This window comes from Nerophis ophidion, unplaced genomic scaffold (genome assembly GCF_033978795.1).
Source record: "Nerophis ophidion isolate RoL-2023_Sa unplaced genomic scaffold, RoL_Noph_v1.0 HiC_scaffold_100, whole genome shotgun sequence".
NCBI classification, from domain to species: domain Eukaryota; kingdom Metazoa; phylum Chordata; class Actinopteri; order Syngnathiformes; family Syngnathidae; genus Nerophis; species Nerophis ophidion.
This window is the reverse complement of record NW_026907022.1, coordinates 276,247-300,573: the sequence shown is the minus strand read 5'-3', so window position 1 is coordinate 300,573 and position 24,327 is coordinate 276,247. Positions and strand designations below refer to the sequence as shown.

Here is a 24,327-nt window from a genome sequence, read left to right as displayed (position 1 = left end):
CTCCTAGATAATTTATTTTCATACAAAACATTAATAAAACATTCAAATATCACAGAACATGATGTCGCACGAACCAGAGGTGTGGACTCGAGTCACATGAATTGGACTCGAGTCAGTCTCGAGTCATACAATTGATGACTTTAGACTCGACTTGACCACATTTAAAAAGACTTGCAACTCGACTTAGACTTTAACATCAATGACTTGTGACTTGACTTGGACTTGAGCCTTTTGACTTGACATGACTTGCTACTTTCCCCGAAACCCAAACCCAAAGCCTTTGCTCCCACAGCACTCATCCAATCACATTGCAGGTCAGCTTGTATGCTCTCAGTACAACAGCCAATCAAATTAGTACTGTTGTTTTGCTCCCACAGCACTCATCCAATCACATTGCAGGAAAACCAAGGAAGAATAATTCTCAAACAACGCGCCATTGAGAAAAAAAATATGCCAACGTTGGTTTCGTCCGGGTATAAAAAACTACGACTTGTTCAACAAAAAACGAATTGCCGTATGCAAAACATGCAGTTCGAATATGTAGACGCAACAACTTCCAATTTCGTTCGACATTTGAAGATTCACAAAGAAGGGTAAGTTTTGATTGTAAGCTAAAGTTTATTGGCTGAGTAATGTGACTTTTATTTGCTGTGTAGTTGAATGAGTGAGGCTGTAAACTCACTGCTAACGTTATAACCATAGTCATCTTATAAGTAGACGCGGTATAGAGCACTTCTGCTACTGGCGCTGAGGAGACGAGACGCGCGGTCGCCATCTTGGAGTGGTGATCCGCTCCACTCAGTGCAATTAATTTGGCAGGAGCAATGAACAGTCGGCCTCCATCTTGGAGTGGTGATCCGCTCCACTCAGTGCAATTAATTTGGCAGGAGCAATGAACAGTCGGCGCATTTAATTAATCTTACCTCACTAAAAACCACTGATTTTCGTCATACGTGTAACTATGATAAAAGGACACATGTTTTGGTGTGTTTTATTATTCATAGTTTGCTTAACAGTAACAGAATATTTGTATATGCTATAAGTGACCAGACGTCCAAGATCAATACTGGGAATATAATCCCAGAGAAGGGGAAAAAAACATATGCATGTATATATGTATATACATGCATATGTTCTACATAAAAAATGTATGAATACATTAGATATCTATGTATCTTACGGACCTATAGACTATCTCTGTTGCTGCAGCAGCAGGGAGTTTATTCTGTCTTGGCATTTTGTATTGATATTCTATTATATTTTTCCCTTAAATGATCATGTTTTCAGTGATTGTTTTATATGTATTTTTATGTATGTCACTTTGGATAAATGCGTCTGCCAAATACTTCAACATAAACATATATTAACACGCCGAGTCATACCAAAGACTATAAAAATGGGACTCATTACCTTCCTGCTTGGCACTCAGCATCAAGGGTTGGAATTGGGGGTTAAATCGCCCAAAATGTTTCCCGGGCGCCCACTGCTCCCCTCACCTCCCAGGGGGTGAACAAGGGGATGGGTCAAATGCGGAAGACAGATTTCACCATACCTAGTGTGTGTGTGACAATCATTGCTACTTTAACTTTAACCTGTGAGTTTTTATATCAGCTAAAACCACCAATCTGTTTGACTGGATTCAGAATAAAACTAAATTCGGTTGTACCCAACAATGTTAGTATTTGAATATTGTTACTTGAAAACTTATTCCTGGTTACATACATACTGTTAAGAAAGTATTGTCTTATATTTTGCCTAAAATGAGAATGCATCATAATCATTGGCAACTGGTGAATGTTGTTTTAGGTGGGACTGAAAGTTTGTAAAGCAAATACCTGTAGGGGCGTCATCCTCCCCCAGAAGATTTCTTTGTGATTTTCACATACAAATATTGAAGATCTTTGCTCCTTCACAACTCTGTTGTAATATTCTTTTCACAAAATACAACCATCCATCCATCCACTTTCTACTGCTTATTCCCTTTGGGTAGCGGGGGGCACTGGTGCCTATCTCAGCTACAATCAGGCGGAAGGCAATAGTACGTTAATGTTAAATCTTACTTGTGAAAAGTAATCCCCCAATTCCTATTTTCAACAGTCCGCTCATTTTAACAGGAAAACGCTGAACACCGCCTGGCATCTTTGTTTTCTACCTGTCAACTGTCAGTTTAAGCTGCTCGCCAGCTCCTCATCACCACTTCAAGATGGCGGCCAAATTGCTCGCGTCACAGCAGCCAATGCGGCGTCTACCTATAAGATGTCTCTGGTTATAACGTCATTGCAAACACAACAATCTGTTGCATCCACTGCAGTTTGCTACCATATTCATACTTTTTGTAAAGTGATTTTTTTCAAGCAGGGTTGCATGAGGTACCGACACATAGCGTCACGTTAGTCAGTGTATCACAAACGGTAACGTAAGGTTATACGGTGGTCAGCAGCACCGCATATTTTAGCCACCTACAAAAAGACAAACATAGTCAAATAAAGGTCAGTTAAAATGTACCCTATATTAAGAATATGTGTACAGATTGCTTTTGCATAGGGCCCTGAAATCTAAACAGTACATTGTTCATTGTTATTTTCATGTATTTGTTATGTTTTTCATGTGTACGCAGACATAAACACACAAACAGTGTGAGATGAGATCAATGACATAAGGTAAGAACAGGATAGAAACTGCTGTGGAACTAACTAGCTACAATGCAATATGACATGGAAATACAATGTTAACACTTTTGTACAAATAAGTACAGTTCAACTTGTTTTTCCAAATGTGTTTATTCTGTAAAGCAATGAGTTAAATGTTTAAAATGACTGGTTAATAGTGTTATTATGAATTGCAAGGTCAGCACTATTTTTTTTCCTGCAATTTCAAATGCACTTGGTTTTAATAAATAAATACATCATTTTAAAAACATACATAATCTGTGTAAATGTATTAGTCTGTGATTAAAATGACTTGAAAGGACTCGAAACTCAAAATGCAGGACTTGGGACTTGACTTGAGACTTTCCAGTCTTGACTTTGGACTTGACTCGGGACTTGCCTGTCTTGACTCGAGACTTGACTCGAGAGTTGAGGGCAAAGACTTGAGACTTACTTGTGACTTGCAAAACAATGACTTGGTCCCACCTCTGGCATGAACTCTGACACAAAACAAATTGTAAATGCAGGAAGTGACGTAATCTTCGCGCATGCGTGGATCGATCGTGTCGTGAATTTATATCAATTTTTAAAAAGTGTGAAACATTTGCTCTCATACACAAAAGTGTCTTTCTTAAAGTGAAATCCAAATTCTAACATTGTGTTAATGATTTGAATTTATTAATTCAATCTTGGAAGATTGTACAAAATAGAAAAAGCCCTTATTATATTTACTGAAATAATTTAAGTGTATCATTTATTTATATATATTTTATTTTAATCTTATTCGAATGGTCTCTCATATTTACTTTTACTTTCTTTAACGGGTTTTCTTTGTAAGAGGATTGGATTTAATGTGATGTTTTTTATATTGCTGAGTAAAATATTGAAAAAGCATTGACTCATATTGTATTGAAAGTACCTTAATGTGTCTAAACATTGTTTATGTGTGTTTAATTGTTCAATAATAAAATAAAATAAATACTCAGAAGCAGAACTGGCTAGCAAATAAAGTCTTATATTAACATAAATAATGTTGAAGTCATATTACATGACATTATATAAATATGTATATTAAATATAATTTGAATAGTTGGCAAGTAAACAAAATGCATTTGCCATACCTAATTGTATTATATCAATTATAACTCAACCGCACACTTTACAACATGTATTCACACTTTGTTGTGTGAAAATATTTTACACAAACTTACATTCAATTATAGTAATGATTATAATATAATAAGATATATAACAATGTGTGTTCTGGATCTAAATTAATGCATGGAAAATAAATTGATAAACAATTAATCTTTTTAGCGAGGTGGCATCTTTTTTACCTGGAAACTTATCTCCTTAAGTGTGCAATAAAAGTCTTACGTATTACTTGTATTACATTTGAATAGAACCTTATTGAGCATATTAACAATATTCTGTTAGAAAATGTGTTGAGTATGAAAAATGTCATTTTGAATTTGCGTACAGGATGTAGAATGACAATGATCTCGACCCACCATAAAACAAATCAGGAAGATTGGAGCATGTGGAAGGAAGTTATGACTGTTATCATTTCCCACCACAAGGGGGCGATGTTGGTGTCGATATCAATGACTAGACGATCAGACCCCGACCTAAAGGCCTACTGAAAGCCACTACTACCCACCTGATAGTTTATATATCAATGATGAAATATTAACATTGCAACACATGCCAATACGGCCACTTTAGTTTACTAAATTGCAATTTTACATTTGCGGAATGATGACGTATACGCGTTACGTTAAGGACTGTAAGGAAATATTAGCGCTGCGCACACACACAGCTAAAAGTTGTCTGCTTTAATCGCATGATTACAGATAATTTTGGACATCTCTGTTGCTGAATCTTTTGCAATTTGTTCATTTAATAATGGAGTCTATAGAGAAGAATGCTGTTGGTGGAAAGCGGTGGATTGCAGCTGTCTTTAGCACCGAGACACAGCCGGTGTTTCTTTGTTTGTTGTGAAGCAGAGCGGTCAAGTGAACATGTTTTCTCTACGTCAACCAGCAAGTTTTTGGATGGGAAAATTGTGATATATATCTTACTGAAGACATCAGTGGATTATTTGTCGTCCTGCAGCAGCTGTGAGCTTGGCTCCTCGGCTTATCTCTTAGACTCGAGGTATGCCTTTACAATCTTTAAAACCTCACTAAAACACTATTAAAACAATAAGCAGATAAGGGATCTTCCAGAATTATCCTAGTAAATGTGTCTAATTACATCTGAAACGCTCACACTGCCGTCGCCCGGAGCTGTCGCTTTTTTTTCCCCCTTTCTATTCCTTCACTTTCAATATCCTAATTCAAGAATCTTTCATCCTCACTCAAATTAATGGGGAAATTGTCGCTTTCTCGGTTCGAATTGCTCTTACTGCTGGTGGCTCCCATTAAAAACAATGTGAATATGTGTGGAACCCTGCAACTCATGACATCACGCGCACATACTTCCGGTAAAGGCAAGGCTTTTCTATTAGCGACCAAAAGTTGCGAACTTTATCGTTGATGTTCTCTACTAAATCCTTTCAGCAAAAATATGGCAATATTGCAAAATTAAATGATCAAGTATGACACATAGAATGGACCTGCTATCCCCGTTTAAATAAGAAAATCTAATTTCAGTAGAGATTTTCAATGAGATTTTCTTATTTAAACAGGGATAGCAGGTCCATTCTATGTGTCATACTTCATCATTTCGCGATATTGCCATATTTTTGCTGAAATGATTTAGTAGAGAACATTCACGATAAAGTTTGCAACTATTGGTCGCTAATAAAAAAGCCTTGCCTGTACCGGAAATATGTGCGCGTGACATCACGAGTTGTAGGACTCCACACATATTCACATTGTTTTTAATGGGAGCCACCAGCAGTAAGAGCAATTCGGACCGAGAAAGCGACAATTTCCCCATTAATTTGAGCGGGGATGAAAGATTTGTGAATTAGGATATTGAAAGTAAAGGACTAGAAGAAAAAAACGCAAAAAAAAAACAAAAAACGTGACGGCTCCGGGCGACGGCAGTGTGAGCGTTTCAGATGTAATTAGACACATTTACTAGGATAATTCTGGAAAATCCCGTATCTGCTTATTGTTGTAATAGTGTTTTAGTGAGATTGTAAAGACATACCTCGAGGTCGGATGGCTGCGGTGAACACACTTTGTCTCAGAGAGAAGCCGAGGAGCCAAGCTCACAGCTGCAGCAGAACGACGAATAATCCAATGATTTCTCCGGTAAGATATATATCACAATTTCCCCATCCAAAAACATGCTGGTTGACGTAGAGAAAACATGTTCGCTTGACCGCTCTGCTTTCACAACAAACAAAGAAACACCGGCTGTGTCTCGGTGCTAAAGGCAGCTGCAATCCACTGCTTTCCACTAACAGCATTCTTCTTTATAGTCTCCATTATTAAATGAACAAATTGCAAAAGATTCAGCAACACAGATGTCCAAAATACTTTGTAATTGCGCGATGAAAAGAGACGACTTTTAGCCATGTTTGGTGCTACGCTAACATGTCCCCTCCAACAGGTGATGTCACGCGTATGCGTCATCATTCCGCGACATTTTTAAAGGGGAACATTATCAGCAGACCTATGTAAGCGTCAATATATACCTTGATGGTGCAGAAAAAAGACTATATTTTTTTAACCGATTTCCGAACTCTAAATGGGTGAATTTTGGCGAATTAAACGCCTTTCTGTTTATCGCGCTGGAAGCGATGACGTCAGAATGTGACGTCGCCGAGGTAATACAGCCGCCTTTTTCATTTTGAACCCATTGTAAACATTGGGTCCCAGCTCTGTTATTTTCTGTTTTTTCAACTATTTTTTGGAACCTTGGAGACATCATGCCTCGTCGGTGTGTTGTCGGAGGGTGTAACAACACTAACAGGGAGGGATTCAAGTTGCACCGAAGATGCCAAAGTGTCTGCCGCCAGACCCCCATTGAATGTGCAGGAGTGTCTGCACATTTTACCGGCGATGACAGAAATGGCACAGAGATGTATGGATAACCTGCAGATGCATTTGCAAAGATAAAGTCAACAAAATCACAAAGGTGAGTTTTGTTGATGTTGACTTATGTGCTAAACAGACATATTTGGTTGCGGCGTGACTGCGAGCTAATCGATGCTAGCATGCTATGCTAATCGATGCTAACATGCTATTTACCGGCGGTGCTAAAGCAGACATGGCACAGAGATGTATGGATAACCTGCAGATGCATTTGCAACTATAAAGTCACAGAAATCACAAAGGTGAGTTTTGTTGATGTTGACTGCCAGCTGATCGATGCTAACATGCTTAGCTAATCGATGCTAACATGCTATTTACCGGCGGTGCTAAAGCAGACATGGCACAGAGATGTATGGATAACCTGCAGATGCATTTGCAACTATATTACATTTCCTTCCACCCTCATGTAATGCGAAAAAACCACTTACCAATCGACGGATTTAAGTTGCTCCAGTGTCACGAGATGCGAAAGTCCTGATCGTTTGGTCCGCACGTTTTACCGGAGATGCTAACGCAGCTATTCGGCTATGCTATGGCTATGAATAGCGTCAATAGCTATTCGCTCAATAGCTTCAGTTTCTTCTTCAATACTTTCATACTCCAACCATCCGTTTCAATACATGCGTAATCTGTTGAATCGCTTGAGCCGCTGAAATCCGAGTCTGAATCCGAGCTAATGTCGCTATATCTTGCTGTGCTATTCCCATTGTTTGTTTACATTGGCAGCACTGTGTGACGTCACAGGGAAATGGATAGTCGCATCGCAAATAGCGAAAATCAAGCACTTTAAAACTTTTATTAGGGATATTCGGAGACCGGTAAAATTTAAAAAAAAACTTCAAAAAATACAACATGCCACTGGAAACTGATTTTTATTGTTTTTACCCCTTTTGAAATTGTGATAATGTTCCCCTTTAACAAGAAACTCGTGGGAAATTTAAAGGGTAACATTATCACAATTTCAGAAGGGTTGAAACCAATAAAAATCAGTTCCCAGTGGCTTATTTTATTTTTTGAAGTTTTTTTCAAAATTTTACCAATTATGTAATATCCCAAAAAAAGGCTTTAAAAAGCCTGATTTTCGCTATCTGTAAATCCACCGTCCATTTTCCTGTGATGTCATATAGTGACGCCAATACAAACAAACATGGCGGATAGACCAGCAAGATATAGCAACATTAGCCCGGATTCAGACGTGGATTTCAGCGGCTTAAGCAATTCAAAAGATTACGCATGTATTGAAACGGATGGTTGGAGTGTGGAGGCAGATAGCGAAAACAAAATTGAAGAAGAAACTGAAGCTATTGAGCGAATAGCTTTTGAAGCTATTCGGCGATCGCCTTCTAACCAACGATTGCATCTTTTGACCACTGGAGCAACTTAAATCCATTGATTGGTAAATGTTTGTTTGGCATTAAATGTGGGTGGAGGGAAAGGCTGGAGGCAAATATAGCTACAAATGTACATACAGCTAGCCTAAATAGCATGTTAACATCGATTAGCTGGCAGTCATGCCGTGACCAAATATGTCTAATTAGCACATAAGTCAATAACATCAACAAAACTCACCTTTGTGATTTCGTTGACTTTATCGTTGGAAATGCATCTGCTTTGAGTGTCGCAGGATATCCACACATCTCTGTGCCATCTGTCGTAGCATAGCTGTCGTCTGTAAAATGTGCAGAACAAACAAGGGACTTTCGCATCTTTTGACCACTGGTGTACTTGAATCCGTCGATTGGTATGTGTTTGTTTGGCATTAAATGTGGGTGGAGGGAAAGGCTGGATGCAAATATAGCTACAAATGAGGCATAATGATGCAATAGGTACATACAGCTAGCCTAAATAGCATGTTAGCATTGATTAGCATGCCATGCTAATCGATGCACACGCCACGTAAGTCACCTTGAATCCGTTCCTGATCGTGTTGTTACACCCTCCAACAACACACCGACGAGGCATGATGTCTCCAAGGCACGGAAAACATTAGAAAAAACGGAAAATAACAGAGCTGATTTGACTTGTGTGTGTAATGTGTTTGAGAAAATAGTGGATTGCTTCCCGTTGTAACGTCACAGGTGAAAGGTCATTGCTCCGACAGCAAACAATTGAAAGGCGTTTAAATCGCCAAATTCACCCTTTTAGAGTTCCGAAATCCGTTAAAAAAACACATGGTCTTTTTTCTGCAACATCAAGATATATATTGATGCTTACATAGGTCTGCTGATAATGTTCCCCTTTAAAATTGCAATTTAGTAAACTAAAAAGGCCGTATTGGCATGTGTTGCAATGTTAATATTTCATCATTGATATGTAAACTCTCAGACTGCGTGGTCGCTAGTAGTGGCTTTCAGTAGGCCTTTATATTTAACAGTAGAAGATGAGAGGCACTACATACAACATCAAATATACATTCATATTAAACATGCTGTGTTTTTAAAGTACATTTAGCACAATCACTAAGTGTTTTTAAATCCCTGCAGCTTCCATGACTGTTACACACTTGTGTTTACTGTCCTGACACTTATGCCGGAACATCTTATCACACATTGCAACTAAATTGTTTCGCTCCAGTGTGTGCTCTCATGTGTCTGGTCATGGCAAGCTTTGTGGAGAAATGCTTCTTACAAACAAAGCAAGTAAAATTTTTCTCTCCAGTATGTGTTCTCATATGTGCGGACATCTTAGGCTTTGTGGAGAAAGTCTTCTTACAAACAAAGCAAGTAAAATTTTTCTCTCCAGTATGTGTTCTCATATGTGAGGACATGTTAGACTTTGTGGAGAAACTGTTCTTACAAACAGAGCATGTAAAAGGTTTCTCTCCAGTGTGTGTTCTCATGTGTATGGAGATGTCAGGCTTTCTGGAGAAACACTTCTTACAAACAGAGCAAGTAAAAGGTTTCTCTCCAGTATGTGTTCGCATGTGTGTGATCACATGTTGCTTTGTGGAGAAACGCTTCTTACAAACAGAGCAAGTAAAAGGTTTCTCTCCAGTATGCGTTCTCATGTGTTCGGTTATGTTAGACTTTCTGGAGAAATTCTTCTTACAAACAGAGCAAGTAAAAAGTTTCTCTCCAGTGTGTGTTCTCATGTGTCTGGTCATGGCAGGCTTAACGGAGAAACTCTTCTTACAAACAGAGCAAGTAAAAGGTTTCTCTCCAGTGTGTGTTCTCATGTGTGTGGTCATGTGTTGCTTTGTGGAGAAATGCTTCTTACAAACAGAGCAAGTAAAAGGTTTCTCTCCAGTGTGTGTTCTCATGTGTGTGGTCATGTGTTGCTTTGTGGAGAAACTTTTCTTACAAACAGAGCAAGTAAAACGTTTCTCTCCAGTATGTGTTCTCATGTGTCTGGTCATGGCAGGCTTAACGGAGAAACTCTTCTTACAAACAGAGGAAGTAAAAGGTTTCTCTCCAGTGTGTGTTCTCATGTGTGTGGTCATGTGTTGCTTTGTGGAGAAATGCTTCTTACAAACAGAGCAAGTAAAAGGTTTCTCTCCAGTGTGTGTTCTCATGTGTGTGGTCATGTGTTGCTTTGTGGAGAAACTTTTCTTACAAACAGAGCAAGTAAAACGTTTCTCTCCAGTATGTATCCTCATGTGTATTGTAATATAACTCTTGTGTTTAAATGATTTCCCACATTCAGAGCAGTCCAAGTGTTTGTTGTTAGTGTGATGTCTCGTATCACCTTTGGAGTCATTTTTACTCTCCAAAGGTTTTTGGATGTGGTCACTGTGATCAGAAGAGTGTGACATCATGTGGTCCATGTCTGACAGTGGAGCAAAGATGCTGTCTGGTTCTGACTTTATATCTTCACAATGCTCTCCATCAGCTTCTGTGATGTGTTGACTTACAAGCTCCGCCCCTCTGTTCTCCTCACTTTGACTGTGATGAAGCTGTAAGGACTGAGCTTCATCTTCATCATTAGCCTCCTCCAACCTTTGAAGCTGCTTCCACAATTCCTCCTCTTCCTCTTTAATGTGGGAGGGGGCCTGTAGCTCCTTCTGTCCCACACTGGAGCTCCACTCCTGCTGTTTGGAGGGAATCTCTTCTTGACTCTCTGCTGACACCTGCTGGACGTCTGCAGAACATACAACACAGATGAGGTGTTACTGTATTGAAGTTTGCAGTATTCAAACTATTCACATGTGAGCTAGGCCAAACAGACAGTGATGGGCAAGCGACCTGGAAAATGTAGTAAGCTGAGCTACAAGTTACTCTCCATTAAATGTAGCTAAGCTATCCTCAGAGAATTGTAGCAAGCTACACTACACGCTACACTGCAAAAGCAGCGTAAAAATACCCATCATCTCAAACAGGTAAATTCCCAAACAAAATGAAAATAGCTAAAATTGCACCAATTTATAAGACTGGATAAAAACACCAATTTACAAATTATAGACCTGTTTCTCTACTTCCACAATTTTCTAAAATCATTGAAAAACTGTTCAATAGCAGAGCAGAGAGTTTTACAAACAAACGTAGAATATTAGATGAGAACCAATATGGATACAGAGCTAATATTTCAACTTCGATGGCTGTAATACAAATGACAGAAGAAATGACCAATGCAATAGATAGTAAAAAAAAAAAATATGCGGCAGCAGTGTTTATTGATCCAACTAAAGCATTTCACACAATTAATTACAATATTTTAATCAAAAAACTAGAACGATATGGCACCAGAGGGCTGGTCTTAAACTGGATTAGAAGTTATAATACGTGAAGCCGGGCGAACACACTTTTTTTTACAACACTAAATATATCCTGTGGTGTACCTCAGGGATCAATACTAGGACCAACATGGTTCAAGCTTTATATAACTGACATTTGTAAAGTTATAAAATATTGAAAGCTAGTATTATTTGCGGATGATACAACAGTGTTTTGTTCAGGAGAGAACACACAGAAGATAATACAAATAATAACAGAAGAAATTTAATTAAAAAGATGGTTTGACAAAAACAGACTCTCTTTGAATCTCAGTAAAACTAAAATAATGCTATTTGGTAACAGTAGAAAAGAAATGTCAAACACAAATACAAATAGACGGAATAGAAATTGAAAGAGTAAATGAAACCAAATTTGTAGGTATAATGATTGATGATAAAATGAACTGGAAATCTTATATAAAAAATTTACAACATAAAGCAGCAAGAAACACGTCAATAATGAATGAAGCAAAACATGTTCTGGCCCAAAAATAGCTTCATATTCTCTACTGCTCACTAGTGTTACCATATCTGAGTTATTGTGCAGAAAAATGGGGACATAACTGCAAAAGTACACTTCATTCATTAACTGTGTTACAAAAAAGATCAGTTAGAATAATACATCATGTTGGATATAGAGAACATTCAAACCCTTTAATCAATGAATTGAAAATACTGAAATTCCACGACATAGTGAATTTGCAAACAGATAAAATTATACACAAAGCAAACTATAACCTGCTAGCCAAAAATTTACAAATTATATTCTCAAAAAAGAGGAGAAATGTAATCATAGTGAAAAATGTAATTGAAAACATTTGTATGCACGTACAACACTTAAGACCTTCAGTATATCAGGATGTGGAATTAAATGATGGAATGGATTAAGCAAAGCAATCAAACAATGTACTAATATCATCCACTTCAAGAAACTCTTCAAACTTAAAGTGTTTACAAAATAGAAAGAAGAAGAACCATGATAATAAACATTCTGAATTTATGTCATCAATCCATTCATTTTCTAGATAATCTTACTCATCTCACCATACGAGTATTATTTATTTATTTTTATTGTGATTACTTATGGAGTATATGGTCAATAAATTGAGAACTGGAAGTGAACAAAGGTTTTAGCAACTGTTATGTAAAAGAAAAGGGGTAGGATTAAATAAGCTCTGCTTCTTCCTACTCCTTTTCCAACATGTTGAAAAGACAAACTGGAAATTGTGATGTATCATGTTGTATGTGTGATGTATCATGTTGTATACATGCATGTGTGATGTATCATGTTGTATGCATGCATGTGTGATGTATCATGTTGTATGTGTGATGTATATGTTGTATTCATGCATGTGTGATGTATCATGTTGTATGCTTGCATGTGTGATGTATCATGTTGCATGTGTGATGTATCATGTTGTATGCGTGCATGTGTGATGTATCATGTTGTATGCATGTATGTGTGATGTATCATGTTGTATGCATGCATGTGTGATGTATCATGTTGTATGTGTGATATATCATGTTGTATGCATGCATGTGTGATGTATCATGTTGTATGCATGTATGTGTGATGTATCATGTTGTATACATGCATGTGTGATGTATCATGTTGTATGTGTGATGTATCATGTTGTATGTGTGATGTACCATGTTGTATATGTGATGTATCATGTTGTATGTGTGATGTATCATGTTGTATGCATGCATGTGTGATGTATCATGTTGTATGCATACATGTGTGATGTATCATGTTGTATGCATGCATGTGTGATGTATCATGTTGTATGCATGCATGTGTGATGTATCATGTTGTATGCATGCATGTGTGATGTATCATGTTGTATGCATGCATGTGTGATGTATCATGTTGTATGTGTGATGTATCATGTTGTATGCTTGCATGTGTGATGTATCATGTTGTATGCATGCATGTGTGATGTATCATGTTGTATGCATGCATGTGTGATGTATCATGTTGTATGCATGCATGTGTGATGTATCATGTTGTATGCATGCATGTGTGATGTATCATGTTGTATGCATGCATGTGTGATGTATCATGTTGTATGCATGCATGTGTGATGTATCATGTTGTATGCTTGCATGTGTGATGTATCATGTTGTATACATGCATGTGTGATGTATCATGTTGTATGCATGCATGTGTGATGTATCATGTTGTATGCATGCATGTGTGATGTATCATGTTGTATGCATGCATGTGTGATGTATCATGTTGTATGCATGCATGTGTGATGTATCATGTTGTATACATGCATGTGTGATGTATCATGTTGTATACATGCATGTGTGATGTATCATGTTGTATGTGTGATGTATCATGTTGTATGCATGTATGTGTGATGTATCATGTTGTACGCATGCATGTGTGATGTATCATGTTGTATACATGCATGTGTGATGTATCATGTTGTATGCATGCATGTGTGATGTATCATGTTGTATACATGCATGTGTGATGTATCATGTTGTATGTGTGATGTATCATGTTGTATGCATGCATGTGTGATGTATCATGTTGTATGTGTGATGTATCATGTTGTATGCATGCATGTGTGATGTATCATGTTGTATGTGTGATGTATCATGTTGTATGTGTGATGTATCATGTTGTATGCATGCATATGTGATGTATCATGTTGTATGTGTGATGTATCATGTTGTATGTGTGATGTATCATGTTGTATACATGCATGTGTGATGTATCATGTTGTATGTGTGATGTATCATGTTGTATGTGTGATGTATCATGTTGTATGTGTGATGTATCATGTTGTATGCATGCATGTGTGATGTATCATGTTGTATGTGTGATGTATCATGTTGTATGTGTGATGTATCATGTTGTATACATGCATGTGTGATGTATCATGTTGTATGTGTGATGTATCATGTTGTATGTGTGATGTATCATGTTGTATGCATGCATATGTGATGTATCATGTTGTATGCATGCATGTGTGATGTATCATGTTGTATGTGTGATATATCATGTTGTATGCATGCATGTGTGATGTATCATGTTGTATGTGTGATATATCATGTTGTATGCATGCATGTGTGATGTATCATGTTGTATGCATGTATGTGTGATGTATCATGTTGTATACATGCATGTGTGATGTATCATGTTGTATGTGTGATGTATCATGATGTATGTGTGATGTATCATGTTGTATACATGCATGTGTGATGTATCATGTTGTATGTGTGATGTATCATGTTGCATGTGTGATGTATCATGTTGTATGCATGCATGTGTGATGTATCATGTTGTATGCATGCATGTGTGATGTATCATGTTGTATGCATGCATGTGTGATGTATCATGTTGTATGCATGCATGTGTGATGTATCATGTTGTATGCATGCATGTGTGATGTATCATGTTGTATGCATGCATGTGTGATGTATCATGTTGTATGCATGCATGTGTGATGTATCATGTTGTATGCATGCATGTGTGATGTATCATGTTGTATGCTTGCATGTGTGATGTATCATGTTGTATACATGCATGTGTGATGTATCATGTTGTATGCATGCATGTGTGATGTATCATGTTGTATGCATGCATGTGTGATGTATCATGTTGTATGCATGCATGTGTGATGTATCATGTTGTATGCATGCATGTGTGATGTATCATGTTGTATGCATGCATGTGTGATGTATCATGTTGTATGCTTGCATGTGTGATGTATCATGTTGTATACATGCATGTGTGATGTATCATGTTGTATGCATGCATGTGTGATGTATCATGTTGTATGCATGCATGTGTGATGTATCATGTTATATGCATGCATGTGTGATGTATCATGTTGTATGCATGCATGTGTTATGTATCATGTTGTATATATGCATGTGTGATGTATCATGTTGTATACATGCATGTGTGATGTATCATGTTGTATGTGTGATGTATCATGTTGTATGCATGTATGTGTGATGTATCATGTTGTATACATGCATGTGTGATGTATCATGTTGTATGCATGCATGTGTGATGTATCATGTTGTATGCATGCATGTGTGATGTATCATGTTGTATACATGCATGTGTGATGTATCATGTTGTATGTGTGATGTATCATGTTGTATGCATGCATGTGTGATGTATCATGTTGTATGTGTGATGTATCATGTTGTATGCATGCATGTGTGATGTATCATGTTGTATGTGTGATGTATCATGTTGTATGTGTGATGTATCATGTTGTATGCATGCATATGTGATGTATCATGTTGTATGTGTGATGTATCATGTTGTATGTGTGATGTATCATGTTGTATACATGCATGTGTGATGTATCATGTTGTATGTGTGATGTATCATGTTGTATGTGTGATGTATCATGTTGTATGTGTGATGTATCATGTTGTATGTGTGATGTATCATGTTGTATGTGTGATGTATCATGTTGTATACATGCATGTGTGATGTATCATGTTGTATGTGTGATGTATCATGTTGTATGCATGCATGTGTGATGTATCATGTTGTATGCATGCATATGTGATGTATCATGTTGTATGCATGCATGTGTGATGTATCATGTTGTATGCATGCATGTGTGATGTATCATGTTGTATGCATGCATGTGTGATGTATCATGTTGTATGCATGCATGTGAGATGTATCATGTTGTATGTGTGCATGTGTGATGTATCATGTTGTATGTGTGATGTATCATGTATGTGAGATGTATCATGTTGTATGCATGCATGTGTGATGTATCATGTTGTATGCATGCATATGTGATGTATCATGTTGTATGCATGCATGTGTGATGTATCATGTTGTATGCATGCATGTGTGATGTATCATGTTGTATGCATGCATGTGAGATGTATCATGTTGTATGTGTGCATGTGTGATGTATCATGTTGTATGTGTGATGTATCATGTTGAATGCATGCATGTGTGATGTATCATGTTGTATGTGTGATGTATCATGTTGTATGCATGCATGTGTGATGTATCATGTTGTATGTGTGATGTATCATGTTGTATGCATGCATGTGTGATGTATCATGTTGTATGCATGCATGTGTGATGTATCATGTTGTATGTGTGATGTATCATGTTGTATGCATGCATGTGTGATGTATCATGTTGTATGTGTGATGTATCATGTTGTATGTGTGATGTATCATGTTGTATGCATGCATGTGTGATGTATCATGTTGTATGCATGCATGTGTGATGTATCATGTTGTATGCATGCATGTGTGATGTATCATGTTGTATGCATGCATGTGTGATGTATCATGTTGTATGCATGCATGTGTGATGTATCATGTTGTATGCATGCATGTGTGATGTATCATGTTGTATGCATGCATGTGTGATGTATCATGTTGTATGTGTGATGTATCATGTTGAATGCATGCATGTGTGATGTATCATGTTGTATGCATGCATGTGTGATGTATCATGTTGCATGTGTGATGTATCATGTTGTATGCATGCATGTGTGATGTATCATGTTGTATGCTTGCATGTTCTAAATAAACTCAAACTCAACTAATACTTTGTCGATATTCAAGCCACAAAATGCAAATGGTGTATTGTCGGCCTTTTTTGGATGGTTAGAGAGGACCTCCCATTGGCTCCATTGCAAGTGGACTTTTATTTACATTTATGAGTTAGAATTAGGGCTGGGTGATATATGGAATATACTCCATATATTGTGGGTTTGTCTCTGTGCGATATAGAAAATGACTATATCGTCAGTATTGGAGTATATGTTCTCACGCAGTTGCTTTTAGCCGCGGGCATTACACTACATCCTCTTCTCACTCCTTGTCTGTCCTTCTCACAGAGACATAAAACAAGCGCACCTTCTCACATACGTCACATACTGTCGCGTGTGCAACGTCATACGCCCTCGCAGAGCAGACAGGTAGCGGCATGGTAACGTTAGCTGTGGTGCTAACGGTGTGGTGCTAGTGGTAATACGAGAGAAAGAAGGTGCTAATCTGGTAACAAATGAAGGAATAATTAATTTTCAAGAAAAACGGCACAGGGTCCATTGTCTGGCGGTGGTTTGGCTTCAAGCGGGAAGATTTTGAACAGGCAACCGTAATGTCAAGTATGCGGCAAAAGCGTTGCTACAAAAAGTAGCAGCACTGCTAATGTGTAGCATCATTTCAAAAGTCACTCGCTAGAGAATGAGGAGTGCTTGAAACTCTGCATGTCAACATCTCAGTTTGGTGCCACACCCACAAAATGCCCAAGCAAACATTTCCACATCAACACCGTATGAAAAAAATTGTCAACAACAGAAGGAGATAACGTCCGCAGGAACCTACCACATAGCGAAGGACATACACTATTTGATTTCCTATTATGCAGCACATTTTCATTTGACAGTTATTGAAATATCTTGTGTGACATCCTGCACAAAAGTGCACTTTATTTGTTTTAAACTATTGTAGTCGCCTTCTGTACAAAAAGTGCACTTTAATTGAGTGTTGTTTTGATATGTCATCTTAGTGACATCATGCACAAAAGTGCACTAATAGCTTGTTTTAAAATGTCTCTGACAATCTTGCACTTTCTGCTTTGGAAATGACATGAATGTTTGTGCCACTGCTTAATAACTGTTTAATAAATACACTTTTGCTAATTTGACTTAGTTGTGGTTTCCCTCTCTTCATGAAAGTTTAAAAGTAGCATATATTAAAGCAGTATGAAGAAGAATGTTTGAATGTAGACATATCCACATATATATGCTGTATCGTGATGTGGACTAAAAATATTGAGATATTAAAAAAAGGCCATATCGCCCAGCCCAGTTAGAATGTGATTTATTTTGTGTAAATATATCAACCGTTGTGTCTTTCATAATGATTGTGAAAAATAGAAAAATTCCTCAAAAAAGTGCAGTTCTCCTCTAAATTCAAATGATTATATTCAAGACTTGAAGTGTATGAGCATGAAGTGATGAAGCCTACTTGGATGAGAGGACAAAGGTCTTGTAAGAGAAAGTGAAGAGTCCAGTTGTGATGGATTGAATGCCCTGAGAATAAAATGTTGTGCTTACTTGGACTGTGATGAAGCTGTGAGGACTCAGGTGGTTTGTCTTCATGCTCTTCAGTCTTCACAGAGACAACAGTCAGTGGAAACTTGCTGACATCAGCCTCCTCCTGCCCTACAGGACACTCTCCCACCTGACTGATCCACACTTCCTCCTTTTCCTCTTTAATGTGGGGGGGCTGCTGGGCGTCTGTTGGGTAAATAAGTAAATAAGATAAAGAGAGAATAGAAATAGTTTTGAAGTGACACTGTTAACATAATGACATTATTTGTGTTCTTTTGTGTGTTGTGTTAAAAGTGTGTAGCAAAACAACCAATAAAAACACAGGAAATACCTCCTTTTTTCCTAAAATTAATTCAAAAGTGGTACAGTGAGTACAAAAACAGACTTGGAAATTTAATGGGGGTAAATTTGAAAAGTTTTTATTAATACGAGGCAGCATTGATTGAGGCATTCTTAACTTCACTGATGTAAAGTGTGTAAATATTTAATTCTGTATACGGTCTATTACACCTAATCTTTATCTCTAAACTTAACGATAATATTTTAATGACATTGTCATTAACATAACTTCAATATCATGGAAATAAGAAAAAATCTAATACCAAAATCACTTAAAAAAAACATTCATCGTTTGTTTTTGTTATCATGCAAAATACGTTTTGGTGGTCATTTTGTTGGCTGGGCCAAAAGGAACTTTTACCAAAAACATGTTTTACTATGTGCTTTTTTATGGAGTATCTTCATTAACAATTCCTCTTTTGGTATTGGAGACCATCTACGACACGCTGAAGGAAAGTCAGTCACCTTTATGTTCTTTTAATAAATCAAGTGTTGACTACTTTGGTTATTGAAAATAAATGTTTACTTTCACTTATTGATGCATGTAGGTCAGAGTCAGGAAGGGAAATTATTAGATTTGATTACAGTATAAAATGTATTTGGTGAGTGTGTGAGTTTTGTGTAAACATGTTGATAAAGGTTTCCATCTTCTTGGGGACTGGAACACAGATATGTCCTGAAAGGATGCACCCATTTTTAAAACCTTCACTAAACTGTGCCACCAACATTGTCTCACTTAGCTCATTAAGCAAACTACCAGGGTGAGTGAGTCCTTTTAAACCTTCATAAACCTCGTTGTTACTTCTGACTATTCTAAGATCACCACAACTGGAACTACTGTATGCGGCTTAAGTGATCATTCCATCAATTTTTGTACCTGTAAAGAACATAGAACCGAGGATGACGGCCACAAAACAAGCAAAGCTACAATCCTCAAGACCTAGACTAGCAAGGCTTTCAATGACAAACTGTCAAATTAAGACTCGCCCAGGTACTTGCAGTTCTAGGTGGCAGTGTCCGGGGTGGAGTGGGTCTTTCAGGATGCTCTCTGCTTTCCTGAGACAGCGGGAGCTGTACAGGTCAGCCAGGGAGGGGAGGGGGCATCCGATGATCTTCTGGGCGGTCTTTATGACCCTCTGGAGCGCCGTTCTCTCTGCGGCCGTGCAGCTGCTGAACCACACGCAGATGCAGTAGGGCAGGATGCTCTCAATGGAGCACCAGTAGAATGACACCAGCAGTTCCTGAGAGAGTTGCTTGTTCCTCAGTATTCTTAGAAAGTGCAGTCTCTGGTGTGCCTTCTTGATGGTAGCCGTGGTGTTGGTGCTCCTGGATAGGTCGTCGGCCAGGTGGACTCCCAGGAAGCGGAAGTCAGAGACCCTCTCCACGCTGTCATCGCTGATGATCAGGCTGAGATTGAATTTTTTTTCTCCCCCCTCCTCCCCTGTTTCTCCCTTTTTTTGAAAGGGGCGCCGGAAGTTGTCAGACCCGTCAGCGATCCTGTTCTGTCTCCCTGTAATGTTGGTCTGCTCTTGAATGGGATTGTGCAGAAAACTTTCTTTTCTCCCCCTGGAATTATTAAAGTATTTCTGATTTTGATTGTGTTTTTATTGGCCGTCTTCAAAAGTAATGATTTTTCCGGTGCAATTTCTTAAATTTTGATTCGCCGAAAGTTTTATCAGTCACAAATACTGCCTCAGTTTGCACTCCGACAACTTTACCGTGAGGGGGCTGTCAAAATAAATACTTTAGAGAGACAACAAAACTTTGCTAATTAGTACTAATAATCTACATTGATTGAGACATTGCTGGACAGCAGAGAAGCTACTAAATCCAAATAAAAGTTGAATATATTTTTTAAAGATATCTGGCTTGTATCTTCAGTAGAGATGTTAATCGCTGAGAATTTATCGATATGATACCCTAATTGATATTCCTTATTGATACCAGTATTTATCGGTACTACATGTCATTTGTGGAAATACAAAAGTCGAAAAAAAGGCTTTTTATATAGCATTCCTATTAGCACAAGAGGTTGAACACCTCCAACATGATGTTCTGTAACATCAGGGAAGTCGTTTATCAACAGCTGTTTATTTGAAGTCTTAAAGAAGTCAACTATGTGTGCAGTACAGGGTGAAATCTTCTCTTCTTGTCAATAACACACACATCAAACTTTTGTTGCTTCCTTATTTGTCATTATTCAAAGCTGATTGTAATGTGTAGCAGCGGCAGCTGAACTCAATGTGACAACGTGTCATAGTTACCTCAGTCAGCTGGGATTAAAAATACAAATAGTTGTGTCGTTAGTCCAGAATCTTCACGGTCCTCATGGACGACATAATTAGGAACCAGTACTAAAAAAATGGTACTTGGTGTACATCTCTTATCTTCACCACTAAACCTTTGAAATATGCTGACATATGTGCTGTTAAAGGTTTGCCTTCATTTGACCAGGTGAGGTAAGGAGGACGGCCTCTAGGTCACATGGTTACACCCCAGCAATTACACTGTTGATGATTGATGAGCATTCATTTTTAAATGGTGGTGTTAAAAAGCAAATATATCTCCCATCTTTAGTGATAAATGTGTCCCCCGGATGAACATGTGTCACAAACATTGTATTAGATGATATGTGGATGTTGTGCTTACTTGGACTGTGATGAAGCTGTGAGGACTCAGGTGGTTTGTCTTCATGCTCTTCAGTCTTCACAGAGACAACAGTCAGTGGAAACTTGCTGACATCAGCCTCCTCCTGCCCTACAGGACACTCTCCCTCCTCTTCCTCTTTAAAATAGGGGGGCTGTGGATGTGTGAAACTGTCCCCCTGCAGATGAGGGAGACATTCTTCTTGGTGTTCCATCAGCTGATGGATGTCTACAGGACACAAACAAAACACATTTTAGGGACGGCGTGGTGCAGTGGGGAGAGTGGCCGTGCGCAACCCGAGGGGCACGGGTTCAAATCCCACCTAGAACCAACCTCGTCATGTCCGTTGTGTCCTGAGCAAGACACTTCACCCTTGCTCCTGATGGGTGCTGGTTGGCGCCTTGCATGGCAGCTCCCTCCATCAGTGTGTGAATGTGTGTGTGAATGGGTAAATGTGGAAGTAGTGTCAAAGCGCTTTGAGTACCTTGAAGGTAGAAAAGCGCTATACAAGTACAACCCATTTATCATTTATTTATTTTAACTACTACAGGACTGTCTCAGAAAATTAGAATTTTTTGATAAAGTCCTTTATTTTCTGTAATGCAACTAGAATTTTGAAAATGTCATATATTCTGGATTCATTATACACCAACTGAAATATTGCAAGCCTTTTATTATTTTAATATTGCTGATAATGGCATACAACTTAAGAAAACTCAAAAATCCTATCTCAAAAAACTAGAATATTTCCTCGGACCAAGTAAAAAAAAAAAAAAGATTAATAAGAGCAAAACAAAATCAAACATTTGAAAATGCCAATTAATGGACTCAGTACTTGGTTGGGAATCCTTGTGCACTGAATACTGCATCAATGCGGCGTGGCATGGAGGCAATCAGCCTGTGACATAGCTGATAAATGGTAAATGGTTCTACTTGTATAGCGCTTTTATACCCCTTTTTAAGGAGCCCAAAGCGCTTTGCAACTATTTTCCACATTCGCCCATTCACACATACATTCACACACTGATGGAGGGAGCTGCTATGCAAGGCGCTAACCAGGACCCATCAGGAGCAAGGGTGAAGTGTATTACTCAAAGACACAACGGACGTGACTAGGATGGTACAAGGAGGGGATTGAACCAGTAACCCTCTGATTGCTGGCACAGCCACTCTCCCAACGCCATCAGCTGAGATGTTATGGATGCCCAGGATGCTTCAATAGCGGCCTTTACCTCATTTGTATTATTGGGTCTGGTGTCTCTCAGCTTCTTCTTCTTCGCAATACCCCACAAATTCTCTACGGGGTTCAGGTCGGGGGAGTTGGACAGTAATGCCATGGTCAATACACCAGTTACTGGTGGTTTTGGCACTGTGGGCAGGTGCCAGATCATGCTGGAAAATTACATTCTAATCATATAGCTTTTGCACACATAAATAACTTGTCAAACCTGCTAGCTATCTGGCTAGTTTTACAGTGTCAGTAACCATGGTAACTGACTCTGACTTTGTCTTACCTCTCTTGTTTTTGGAGGTAAAACTCTCGAGCTTTGCATTCTAAGAACTTTGCACTTAACCTGCTCTCTGGAATATTCCCCCGGTGACTGTGTGAGTTTTGTGTAAACATGTTGATACACATTGTTACAAACATCAACCTCTCATAAATATTGTGTGTCTGACACTATCTCGTTTTATGAACAATGTAAAACAATCAGTGTATCATCCTCACATGACAATTCATCTTCCTATAGACAATCTATTCAAGATTTGTGTTAAAAATAAAAATAAAGTTAGTAAAGTTGTGAGAGTAAGAAGTAAACAAACCTGTTCTGTGTAACACAACTTGAGGTTTTTCATGTTGTCGCTCCTTCTCCTCTTTTGTTGGACAAAGTTCCTCCTCGTACTCTGCTGTCGTTCTTTGGCACATTTTCACACAATCACAACACTTTACACTCACACTTGATCTCTACTTAGTGATGTGTTTTGATCACTTCCGCCTCTCTTTGTTAGCAGCTAACAAGCTAAGCTAACTAGCAGGCTAAGCTAGCTCGAGAAGCATCAAAGTGCGCTCAGACTAATATAACCGGATGCAAACAGTTATTAACGATGTTTACTCTATTTACTAGAGTGTAATAAAGGACATATATGTGCACATGGAGGCACAGATTAAGAACACTGAACTGTGACGACTGCAATAACGTCTTCACCGTCAGACGCCATCTTGCTTTATTCTCGCCGTGTTTGGTTCGCGCGCAGTGTTGTCAGATCTCGCGAGAGAAACAAGTAAGCAGCTCTTTTCCAAATCTCGTGAGAGGAATAAGTACAACCAGCTTTCCACTACCGGTAAAACTATTGTATTATATACTATTTACTTATTGTGAAAATAAAAGTAAACTTGTCCATTTCTAATTTTCAAAACAGACAGAAAATTTATTTTCCTAAAAATATTAAAATATTTAACAATGTATTGAAACAACGTATCATAAAGAAAGAAAAAAAAGAAACAAAATAAATATTACACTCATGATATTATTTTTGTCTTTGATGTTAATCGTTTTTATAATGTATTTTAGAATGTGGGAGGTTGTCATGTTCTTTCTAAATTTCCTCTGGCTTTATATATTATATCTATCAATCTATATAATATATATATATATATATATATATATATATATATATATATATATATATATATATATGTGTGACGTCTGGGTGGCATCGTGGCGTGTGTTTGCGTTCTCGTGGTGCAGCAGAGATGGAACACAGCGTTGAGGTAGGAATGATGATTTATTCCTAACTACAAGAACAAACTAATAACAGAAATACTGGCACATAGGCACTAAAGACAAAACAAACAGAACTAGCGT

At 38.0% G+C, this 24,327-nt stretch overlaps 1 protein-coding gene across 2 annotated transcripts; it reads right to left on the bottom strand.

Annotated features, from left to right (window-relative positions):
* Nucleotides 1-9,031: 9,031 nt before the first annotated feature.
* LOC133547427 (gastrula zinc finger protein XlCGF57.1-like) lies at nt 9,032-23,698 on the bottom strand. 2 transcript variants are annotated; one of them, XM_061893105.1, is made up of 4 exons: nt 23,285-23,698; nt 21,467-21,691; nt 18,482-18,664; nt 9,032-10,774 (listed from the first exon to the last, which is right to left on the bottom strand). In XM_061893105.1, the coding sequence occupies exons 1-4, from the start codon at nt 23,385-23,387 to the stop codon at nt 9,240-9,242; spliced, it is 2,046 nt and encodes a 681-aa protein (XP_061749089.1). In that variant the 5' UTR covers nt 23,388-23,698; the 3' UTR covers nt 9,032-9,239. The 2 variants fall into 2 exon arrangements, with proteins under 2 accessions (XP_061749089.1, XP_061749090.1); XM_061893106.1 differs by lacking the exon at nt 23,285-23,698 and adding an exon at nt 22,696-23,267.
* Between the last annotated feature and the right edge of the window lie 629 nt (nt 23,699-24,327).